At 43.4% G+C, this 12,094-nt stretch overlaps 1 protein-coding gene across 7 annotated transcripts in view; it reads right to left on the bottom strand.

Annotated features, from left to right (window-relative positions):
- CARMIL1 (capping protein regulator and myosin 1 linker 1) overlaps positions 1 to 12,094 on the bottom strand; it is a 323,242-nt gene that overhangs the window by 26,482 nt on the left and 284,666 nt on the right. For all 7 annotated transcript variants that reach the window (XM_058667065.1, XM_058667059.1, XM_058667053.1 and 4 more), the window contains 2 exons: positions 9,163 to 9,229; positions 8,736 to 8,932 (listed from right to left, as the gene is read on the bottom strand). In XM_058667065.1, the coding sequence (XP_058523048.1) occupies positions 8,736 to 8,932; positions 9,163 to 9,229 (264 nt within the window). The remainder of the gene's footprint in view (positions 1 to 8,735; positions 8,933 to 9,162; positions 9,230 to 12,094) is intronic.

Consider the following 12,094-nt stretch of genomic DNA (forward strand, 5'->3'; position numbering starts at 1 on the left):
TTCTCAGGAGAAAAGCTGATTGGGGCTGGCACTGTGACATAGTAGGTGCCAGCATCCCTTCTGGGTCCAAGTTGGGAGTCCCAGCTGCTCGACCTTTGATCCAACTCCTCCTGCCTAATGGATGAGAGAAAGCAGCAGAGGATGGCCCAAGTCCTTGGGTCCCTGTACCCACATGGGAGATACGGAAGAAGCTCCTGGCTCCTAGTGCAGTTCTGGCTGTTGTAACCCTGTGGGGAATGAACTGGTGGATGAAAAGATTTCTCTCTCATTTTCTCTGTTGTTAACTCTGCCTTTCAAATAGAAATAAATAAGTCTTTTAAAAAACCCAAAAAGCTGGTGAGAAGTCATGAAGAAACCATTCTCAAGCTCAGCATTTCTCTGGGAACAGATAACTCACGGTGGAGAGGTGATGTCTGATCTGTCTGCAGTGGTGGGGAGGGTTAGTTCTTAAGAAGGGAGACAAGTCACAGACCATCTGGGCCGTAGAGAAAGAGAAGAGTGTGTGTCTCACCTATGCTGTGGTGCCCAAGGCCAGACCCTCACCTGGCTGCAGTGGCTGGTCTGGTGGGTGGGAAAGCCCTTCTGTGTGATGTGGATTAGCAGGTCTCAGGGGCCTGAGGGAAACTGGGTGCCTGTCATCAGGTGCACTGTTTATAAACCATCATTTGATTTACACAATGCCTTCCTTCGTTCGGTGGGAAGCTCCCATTATGTAGGTGAACTGATTTCAGGTCGGTGAAATGCTGAGGAGGGGACGACAGACAACAAAGAACCCTACATTGGAGTGCATCTACTTGGGGCTTCACACTAGATTTTCCAACAGATTGCCAACAGAGCAGAGAATCAGCCAAGTCTGGAATTCTACCGTGAGGGAACAAAAGTCTCTCCTGAGACACAAAAGGTAAAGCAGTACACACCTTGTTTGGAGTATCCCTTTTCTTTTCAGGAAGAATGTGCAACAGAATCTCTAAAGCAGTAACCCTTAGGCTTCCCTGGTACAGAGCACCCGCATACCTGCCCCACTGAACTGAAAAGGACAGCTTTCTCCAAATTTTGCTTTAGATTGCACAGTGGCTCAGCACCTGAAGGGTGCCCACACAGATCATGGAACAGGCAGACATGGAAGGATGTGGTCCCAGGACACATGGTAATAACAAGTGCCTTCCCTCCAGCTTCCCCTCCAAGCATTCCTGCCAGCTTTGAGGGAGAAAAACTAAGATTTCCTTGTATAATGTTCCCCTCTGCCGTTTCCTTGCTTCCTGCACAGAAGACAGGTTCACAGCTGCACAGAAAGTGCTAGGGATACATGGAGAAAGACCCCCCACGGGTGCCAGAGACAGGTGTGGTAGAGTGTGGCAAAGCAGCCAGCTTTCCTGCAGGATGGGCCAAGTCCTGGGGCCAGACTGGACCTTCACCTCTGCCAGTGTAGTCCTGCCATTTTTGAGATCAAGAGACTGAGAGTAGACAGTGGAGGAAAGTCAATTATCACCGGGAACTCTCCAGCAAGACTGTTTAAAATGCATCAGTTAAAACAGAAAACTGGAGGGGGTATCAGCCTGAAACAGGAGCTGGGGAGAAGCTGAAGACGGAAATAAATGTGATCTGTAAGAGTTCAAGGCCACACGCATGCTGTTTTAGTGTCTTTTCCAGGTAGTGGGAATCAGGCTACACAGACCTTGGGAGTTCTCAAATCCCATTTGAGCTCAGCCTTTTGTACCAAGAATACACTTCAGACAGAAAGGGCAACGCAGTTATTGGAGAGAGCAGAACCCCAGGCCTGAGCTGGCAGAAGCTACCTGTATTACCCTCAGAGGAAGAAAGGATTTTGCAAATAAAATCAGTGCCGCTGATACCTGAAGTGAAGAAAAGACAGACTTGGCATGTCTGGTGTGTAGGTAACAATAATCCGGGGGTGCTGAGAAGATAAGCTGGTGACTATGAGGGCCACAAACAATCCCGCCCACCCTCTGTCTACCCTCCAAACCCACCAGGACACACAGCAGGCACTGCACCTGGGCTCTGATGAGGTCCCTGCCAGCATTCCCCTGTGTCTTCATAGGCTGGATGGAAAGAGAGGGCCAGGAAGCAAGGGCAATTTGGTGCATTAGTAGCTCTTTGACTCAATGCATCTGAAGAGTACTAACCACTAAGTCGAATCATTGTGGAATGTCACGTGCATCTACCAGAAGCATGGAATTGAAGAATCAGGCAATCCATCAAGAAACCAAGAAGGAAATAAAATGAAGAAAATACAATTTAAAAAAGGGTATAAGGAATAAGTTGATGAGTTGGGGGGAAATGAGATAACCACAATATCGATCAATGGTAAACACATTAGCAGTGTATTAGGAAGGAAAATGGGAGTTAGGTATCAATATAGGAGCTACTAAAACACTTACATGCAAAGCATTTCATAAACTACTAAATGAATAATTAGACTAAGTGGACACCATCTGAAAAAATTTAGTTATCATAACTTATATTTCTAGACATAAGTCTCTGCAAGATTTTGCCAACCTGAATAAATCTGTGACAAAATAAATCAAATATCTAGCCAAAAGAATATTCATAGACACATCACAGGCACACAGCACAGACAAGACTTCAGGCCCAGATGGCTTCCCAGAAGAGCAACAATTTCTATTACATGAAAACTGTTCCAGAGAAGAAAGCAGGCAGCTTCCCAGCTAATCTCATGAAGATGCTGTAATTCTTTAGCTTGCATTATGTGGACAGCTGACAAAAAAAGACAAAATCTCAATAAAATATTAGGAAACAAAGCTTAATAGTATGCTAAAATAAAAATGTCATCATAGAGCTATAACATTATGAAAATGTATTAACATGATCTACCACCACAGCACATTAAAGCAGAAAAAAAAATGAGCAAGCCCAGCAAATACTGGGAGAAAAAACAATCATTTATTGAAAAAACCAAGCAAAATATTTTATTTCTCAATGGAGTATTGAGTGGCTTAAACTCTATCATGTCTATCCATATCTATTTGCTCTTGTTTAACCAAGTAGCAACATCCTCACTTATTTTAAGGATTGGTGTGACCACTTATTCTTCCAGATTCTCTTGTAGTTAACAACGGAGATAGGTTCATTTTAGTCAGTAAGATGTGCTCAGTGGTACAGTAGGGTTTTGGGGTAAATCCAGATATTCTAATGAAAGGTACTCTTTCCCCTGTCTGAAATACACTTATAAAAACAGATGATAGACCATGTCTGAGAGAAAACCTGCACTGTCGCCTGGATGAGACAGTCATCGGAAAAGTATATCTGTCCAATCTGTGGTTGAACAGAAGCACAGAATGTGTAAGAAGAGAAGTGACAAGGCCAATAAACTCAAGTCCTCTGTTTCTGCCTTTAATAGCCTATATAACATCCCTTAACCAGAAACTCCCAGAGAGCTGTGATGTGAGCAATGACTACAGTCGAAAACAGAGTTGACTATAGCAGAATACAGTTTAAGTTAGAGTGGTCAGCAGTACCCAATTTATTGTGTGCCATCTGTTTTCTTCACTATGCCCTTTCATAGGAATACTGGAACACACTCATGCTTTCTAAAATGGAATTTCCACTCTAAATTTACCCCCCAAGAAGTCCTCTTCCTAAAAGCAGAGAGTTCCTGAAATGAAAACTTGAACTGAGAAAATGATATTTGAAATTTAATTTGTATAAAGTTAATTGGTTTATTACTTAATAAACATGAGTAAGATTTCCCCAAAACCAAGTAGCTAAGAATGACATAGCAATGGTTTCCAATGATTTTTTTCCTCTCTCGCTCTTCCATTTTAATGTGAGGGAGGCAAAGGGAAAGCAAATATAATACATATATTTCAGAGCATTAGTATTAATAAAATAGAAGGAATAGCTTAGAGAAACAGTATTTGCACCCAGTATAGTATTATTTATTTATTTGAAAATAGAATAACAGAAAAAGAGGGAGAGACATATCAACTGTTTGCTATTGGTTCATTCCCCAAATGTCTGTCAACAGCCAGGGCTGGCTTAGGCTGAAGCCAGGAGCCAGGAGCTCCATAAATCCAGCTCCCCATATGGGTGGCTGCAATCCAAGTCTTTGGGGGTCATCCTTCACTCCTTTTCCAGGGCACATCAGTAGGGAACTGGACTAGAAGTGGAGCAGCTGAGACTCGAATGCACATGATTACTGGATGTTTGTGTTGCTGCAAGTAGTGGTTGTACCACAGTACCAACCACCAGGACTGTATACTTTTTCCATGTATTCCTTCCAACATCTCAATGATGTGGGCAATGCTGCTTCTTCAGAAACAAGTAAGTTTAGGCCAGAAAAGAATGTGTGTCCCCAGGGCTGAATCTCACATTTTGCTTCTAAGCCAACATGCAAGGTTACATTCTGACTGACCAGCTATACTCTCTCATGTTTAAGAATTTTTGGGTCCATGAGCCCTGGGGTAGAGTTTCAGTGGGAGCAGGGTTCTGGTGGCATCCCCAGCCACTTGGCTGAGGTCCTTGGACCTGCCTGTGAAAAATTGGTCCTCAGTGGAAAAGATGGAACAGTAGATGGCAAGCCCTGATGGACATGGAGAACACGGCAGCTCACTGGGGCCTGCAGAAGACATCTGGTACCATAGCAGAGGAAGAACAGAACAAATTGGACAACTACCCCGATCAAACAATGACAACAAAAATCTGGGTGAATGGAGACTCTAAGGTTGACTATGTCAACCAATGGACATTGGAAAGGTTTCCTTATCCTTGGATAGGCAACATCAACACCATTTCAGAAGTATTGGAACCATCTGGGCAGAACCCTCAAAGCGTGTACCACAGGGAGACCCTGGGTTGATATCAGATGTCCAGTCCCCATCCCTGGGCACTGAGGCAGTTGAGAGGCTAGGAACGGCTTCCACTCTTTTCTCCTCCTTTCCCCCAGAAACAGGAAGAAAATTTTAATAGAAAATTTGGAAACAATGATCACACCCCTAATCCTTGATCTTCCCACTCTAATTAACTATATAAATATTATCTATAATAAAATAAATTTTAAACATATTAAAAAAGGTACATTTTATCTTTTGTAATGAAGTGTAAATATTAGCTAAGCCTTATGGCTTGACCCCGAATTAAATTTCTGTGCCCTCTTGATTTCTTTCCTACCTTCTTCTTTTTAAAGTTATCTGCTCTTTTTTGGGCACAAAACCTAATAGCATTAATATTTGCAGACTACTAGGCCCTGACATGCTGTAGTTAAACACAGCTTTGCTTTTGAAAATTCTGACACCTGAAAAATTTCATTAGAAGAATTAGAGATCACACTAGGAAAGCCAAGAAAGACTTGGGGTGCACCGACTCTATTCAATCCTAGCAGGAAATCCAGTGATAATAGTAAATGATTGCTACCGCTGAATGTGAGCAATGAAAGCCACAACCTCCTTATTCTCACCTGAAACAAACAGGTAGTGGTCTTGTAAGAGAGACTTACAACTCACGTTTCACAGCCTCTGTATCTGCAATGGCATTCCTCTTGCTTTCAAAACATGAAAGTATGGGTGTTTAGTCTCATAGTTCAGATGTTCTCATCCTACACTGGAGTGCCTCAGTTTGATTCCTGGCTTTTTGTTTTTTTTATTCTGGTTTTCTGTTAATATGCACCCTAGGCAGCAACAGGCTATGGCTCTAGGAGTTGGTTCCCTGTCACACACATGGAAGTCCTTCACTCCTGACTTCAGCCCTGGGTTAGTCTCAGCCACAGTTGGACACTTGGGGATTAATCCAGTGGATGAGATCTTTCCCTTTCTCTCTCCATCTCAAAAATAAAAAAAACAAAAACATACATTCCTTAAAGTTTATGTAACAGTGCATGAAATTAAAAAAAAATTTTTTAGATGAAACAAATTGGAAAACGATGAATTAGAATGTTGCTTCTGTCCTTATTTCCATAGCACTGTGTGAAGCTGTTCAGATACAAACAAAAGAAGCAAACCAAACACAATTAAAGCCTGATCTAAATAAAATGAGTAAATTATTGATGAAATAGATAAGCTGTGGTGGCATTCATTCTGCTCAGTGTCCAGCAGCCACTTCTACCAATCATAAATATTGATTACCTATTACATTCCAAACCTGTATCAGGGACTGAGCATATTGCCATGGATAATAAATCACTGGCCCTCCCTACACAGAACTCAAAGACAAGGAGGAAACCAACAAAATAAAGCATGGCAACAGCTGCAAGAGGGTGTACGTAGAGTCCTTGGAAGAGCCAGGGCCTCGGTGGAAGGAGCCCAAGGCTTTGGCCTATCCTTCTCTGCCTTCTACAAGCAGGGTGCTAACTGGAGCAGCTGGAACACGAACCGGCACTCACAAGGGATCCCAGGGCATGTGAGACAAGGATTTAGCCACTGAGGCATCACGCTGGGCATTGGCCAACTGTTGATGCTCCCTGGGTCAGGAGTTTCACCAGCAGGAAGAAAGTTTCCAAGGGAAGAAAGGCTCTTAGCTGCTATCTGTTGAGGCTAACATGCACAGGAACATTCAAGTGGGAGACAAGGGGATACCTCAAAACCTAGAGCACAGCAGCAAAGCCTGTAGTTTACAAGAAAACCAACTCTAGATTAGCTGGTATCACCCAGACAACAAAGACACCATTTGGGGCAGGGGCAGGGAAACCAGAAAGGTAGGGAGAAAACAGTGTGATGATTCAGACCACAGGAAAATCTGCATTTCCAGAAAATTGAAGGCTCTGTGTAAAGGAACTATTATGTCATCAAGAAAGATGATAGGGGCCAGAGTGTGCTACGCTCCAGCACCCATGATGCTCACAAGAGCCAGAATGAATGTGGGACAGGCTGATAGGACTGGGGACTGGTCATGCCAGATTGGGTCACAGCACCCGCAGGCACATGTGAGATTCAGGGCTGGGAGCAGGACTGGTAGGGGAACTGTGGGCACTCGCCCTTCCCGGCTACAGCTTCCTGTGGTGAAAATGAGAGCCAAGGCTGGGGGTAAGGCACGCTGATCAACGCAGCATCACCTTTCGACATACATGTGGGCTGGGTATGGGGGTGGGGTAGGCTAAGCTAAGCCACAGCACCCATGGCTGTGCATAACAGCTGGATGGGATATGGGATGTGGGCTGGGCTGGGCTGAGCTAGGCCACAACACAGACTGGCACATGGAAAAACCAGGGCTGGGCTGGGCTTGCTGGAGGTTATTGGGGGTTGCCCCCATTAGGCTACAGCATCCACCAGTGTACATGAAGACAAGACCTGCGGTGGGCTGGGCTGGACTAGGCCATAGCACTTGTTAGTTCACATGAGAGAAGGGGCTAAAGGGTGGTACTGACCAGGCAGCTGCAATCACTGGTATGTGTGTTGGCCGATGACAGACCTAACCTGACCCTGCATGGGCTAGCACACAAGAGTCAAGTCTGAGGTGACCCCAGGTAAGGTTTCTTGGAGGCTTCCCCAGCTAGATGGCTGAACTCAAACCCCAACCACAGGGAAAATCACAAGATATGTGGTCCAACCTTATAGTGCATGTGTCAGGACTGGGTCTCCTCAATGGATACCATGTGCAATGGATACCATGTCCAGATGTACACAGGTCTCAATGACAGCCAGCTCACCTAGGCATTAGAAGGTTTCAAGTGCCTTGTGATAGGGTGGAAAGTAAAACATGTAGAACAACTCTTAGGCCAAACTTTGCAACATGTTTCCAGGCCTGTGCAGGCACTACTAAGGTGGACTTGGTCAGCCAATCAACCCTGAAAAGATTTTCTCGATCCTAGTACAACGAAGCTGACAACATCTCAGGATTATCAAAACACTCTGGGAACACTCTTCTTCGCATCAGCGTCTCTAAGGCATCATCAAATGACTGTGCCCGTATCCCAAGTGCTGATCTAGTTTGACAGCAAGGAGTGGCCCTCTCCACCTCCCTCCTTAGACACAGGGGAAAAAAGAGTTAAAACATTTGCCCTACCCGCCTTCCTCTATACATGGTCAGAGACCCACATGGGTGTGCATCCCTCTCAACTACTACATAAAGAAAGTTACAATAAAATTTAAAAAGAAATTGACAGGTAATTGAAGAGCAGCCAAGGGTTAGCCCAGGAGCAACCTGTGATGGGTAGTTTCCAGGTGAGTGGGTACACATGGAAGACTTCTGGCGGGCATAGAGGAAGGAAGACACATAAAGCACACAGATGCTTTCCTTGAGAAGTTTGGCTACAAAGGGAAGAGAAGGCAATAATGAGAGAAGACATAAGTCGTGACCTTCAGCACACAGCACCCAGTTCCTACCACAGCAGAAAGGCTGGGATGCTGAGAGCCACTCTTGAGTCATGAGGGCCTCTACAGGTGCCACCAGGGACTGCAGAGGTGGCCAGAACACAGAGGCTGGAGAGAATATGTACATGCACTCTGAAACCACAACTTCCAATTATTAACCAATTCACTGGTGGTTACTGCATCTCTTCTCGCCACGTGTACTTAGCTCTCTCCTCCTGTCTGATGTTTGTCTACACACTGCCAAGGGCAGCTCTGCTGTGATGAGTTGCGATGAGTGCTATTCCCTGCAAAGTGAGCATCAAGTGGAGATGCTGGTGTGAGCATCCCATGGAGCAGGACTTCAGGAGGCTCAACTGCAAGTGCTAACCAGGTGCTGAGTTAGCAACATCTATGGCTTTCCTCCACCTCTGGGAAACAAGGGGGAAGGGAGGGATGGCCTTGGTGCCCACCTACCGCAGCTTGGGTGGGCTGCTGCTTCTTATTCCGCTTGGGCCTTAACTTGGTAAAATGCTCCAGCTTCCTGCCCTCCTCCGAGGGCAGCTCAGAGATGAAAGCCGAGCTGCGCTTCTCTGGCCTAACGCATGGGAAAGGCGGGTCTTCGATGTGGATGGGCACCTCTTCCAGGGCTTTATCCAGATCAAACTCCATTTCTGAAATAAAACACAGCCCAGGGCTGGAGTTTAACTCATGGGGAGAGATTTTAAAAATTCCCAAAAGGAATTGTAAAACAGGGACCAATGACTATCCATTCACATAGCACCTAATTTTTTCTTGGGATTTACCCACAGTATCCCCCAAGAAATAGCCCCAAACTTTCAGGCAGCCCCTGCTGCAGAGTTTCCCAGATACCAATACTGTTATTAGCAAAACATTCACTCACCGAAGGCCCTGGATACGGGTCGCAGCATTCGGCTGTGGATACTCTTCCTTTTGGATTTAGGAGTCATCTAGCAACAAAAATAAATAAATACCACTTAGGGAGATAGAGAAAACTTGCCTCTCAAATCTCAGACAACATTCTGGATCAACTGTTTGAACTCAGTATTTGTTTTGTTTCTTTGAGGGTGGCTGGGAAACATCTGCTAGCCTGGAATCGAAAAGACTGAACAGATACATTTTAATTTCAAATGATACAGCTAAGTTCTTTCTCCCTGCCTGCCCACCCCCAGCCCTAACCAGACAAAATCTATTTATAGAGCAGAAAAGAATAAGTACAGAGAATTTAATTTCAGGCTGTACACGGAGGGTGTTAAAGTCGATATGAAGAACAGAATCCAACAACTAAAATACAGTCAGAAAAAGCGGGATGCACAATTATTCACTATTCTCTTTGCTGATTACCACAGCGACATTAAGCCACAGTGAACGCTGGATGTCACTGCAACAATTTCAGCAGCTGAACTTTTTGTTTCACATTTTGCCTCCACAATTTTGGTGGTTACATCATGAGCAAAGAGCAATTAGAAAAATTTTTTAACATTATGAGGCTGCATCAGCTGACACTTCTCAAGAAGACTGCTGATCCAGCTAGTGGTTTAAAAAATGAAGTCCAAACCCAAAGCAAAGCTCTGGTTGACTGAATCACACCCACCCTCAAGAAGAAAAGGGTCCTCTCTTCCCATGGAGCATCACAGAGGCAATGCTGCAGGGACTCTTTGTCATCACTTGTACAAATAAACTCAAGGGTGAAACCAAATCATAAAGACTGAGGCTCGGGCTGTGGGGAGCAGCCCTGAGGCTAGCGAACCAGCACCCTTTATGCCACATCATCCATTACCAATATACAGGCCGGTGGACTTTTGCAGTGTTTGAACTACTTACATACTAGGACCCAGTCAATGCGTAAACTAAGAAAGAACATAATTGAAAGAATGTAGCTCAATACTTTTGTTTATAACTTAGTATCAGATGGTCTCATGAAATCCACACATTGGAAAATATTCTTATGTTCACAGAATAAACTAGTTCCTACCTTCTTTTAAACAAATAACTTGATAATTAAATTGTGCCAGTTCTAATAATATCTCTTTGCTTTTATTCAGTCAAGAGAAAATGGGGAGACAGAAAATGATGAGAATTGTAGTTAAATCTATTTTAAATTTGCTGCTTTGGTACTTCCAAATTTTTGCCAAAGGCAGAAAGTTTGAATATCGAAAGAACAGGTTGTGTGGGCTCAATAAGAAAAGTCAACACAATGCAACTGGAAAGGAATCCAGTTTCAATACCATTCTCTCCAAACTGGCCTTGCAGCTGCTTTGAAAAAAAAAAAAAAAAGATATCAAAGGACTAACTGGTCTACTTACATGTGAAACCTCAAAAATAATTAAGTCTCAAGAGATATCAACTACCAAAATCTATATCATGAAAAATTCTTTCAACATTCTGGCTAACCTAGGTATAAGCCTGGTATAAACAGAGAACAAGAAATACCTTGGGACATAATTTTCATCAATTGCATCTAGACAGTCAGAAATAAACAGGAAAGAAGCTTTAAAATGCACAAACTAAAGACATCTTCCAATATTTTTTTCCAGTGATGCATGACTAGATTTCATGGAAAGGATATTCTTGGGTAAAAATAAGCTGGCTCAGGGTTCCTTACGATAAAATATTTTAAATATGTCAAATCCATGAAATTTGTGACACTGCAAACATATCGCAATAATGTTTTGGAAATATGTGAAAAGGAATAGATATCAACCATAATACAAATAGAAAAAATCAATTTACAGATTGTCCATCTGTAAAGGAGTCAGTCAGTTCAACCTCCTTTTAGAGACATGTAAGAGACAAATTCATCCGCTGTTTTGATGGCTGACACTGATTAAAGGGGAACTAGTTCATTCTTGATGTTTCTTGTTTTCCTGCCTCAAAACCTAGTATACAAAATGACATTCATTATAAATGCATTTTAAGCAATTTCACTGACTTCCTTTACTTTTTATGTTCTTTACAAATAACTTTTTTAAATTACATTTTCATATCATACTTGTTCTCAAGTTTGATCATGTTTGCATAAGGGCAGTGGACTAAACACTGAGAATTTGACATTAGGCCATTTTCTACACCTGGTATTAAGAATGCAACCCAGTTTTCAACTCTTTTTCCTCAAGGGATTTAAGTGTAACAACAGACAGGAAAGAATAAATTACACTTCTCCCAAATTTCCCTTTGGAATTTGGCTCTTCTGTAGCTTCATGGAAAATACAGACTTAACTCAATCCTTGTACTCCTACAATCCCACTACATGTAAACATAAAGAAGGACAATGATGTGCACCTCGTTAAACATTTAGGAGCAAGTTCTAGATGTTTCCCTAGAAACATGGTTTATCTGTACTCATCACTACTGCTGGGTTGATGGACAGCATCAATATCCTAGGGGGGAAAAAACCTGACCTTGCCATTATCTTGGCCATTGTTAGCTGTTTCCCCCTTTTATACCAAAATGACTGGGTTATTTTCTCAGACTTTTAGTCCTTGAACTTAGCCGAATACCCAGCAATGCTAAGTATCTTCTGGGTAAGGGAAACTCTCAAGTACCCATCCGACAGGAGGTCAGCAAATGGAGCAGAGAAGCTTTTCATAAACCACATCCTGGTTAACAGGGTCAGTGCTATATGTATACAACATCATCATTAAAAATGTATCCGCCCAAAGGGCTGGTGTCCTAGCATAGTGGGTAGGGCTGCTGCTGTCAATCTGTGTTCTGACTGCTCCACTTCCAACTCAGCTCCCTGCCAGAGTCCCTGGAAAGTAGCACAGGATGGCCCAAGTCCCTAGGCCCCTGCTAAAACAGAAACCCAGAGGAAT

This window comes from Ochotona princeps, chromosome 1 (genome assembly GCF_030435755.1).
Source record: "Ochotona princeps isolate mOchPri1 chromosome 1, mOchPri1.hap1, whole genome shotgun sequence".
Lineage (NCBI taxonomy): Eukaryota > Metazoa > Chordata > Mammalia > Lagomorpha > Ochotonidae > Ochotona > Ochotona princeps.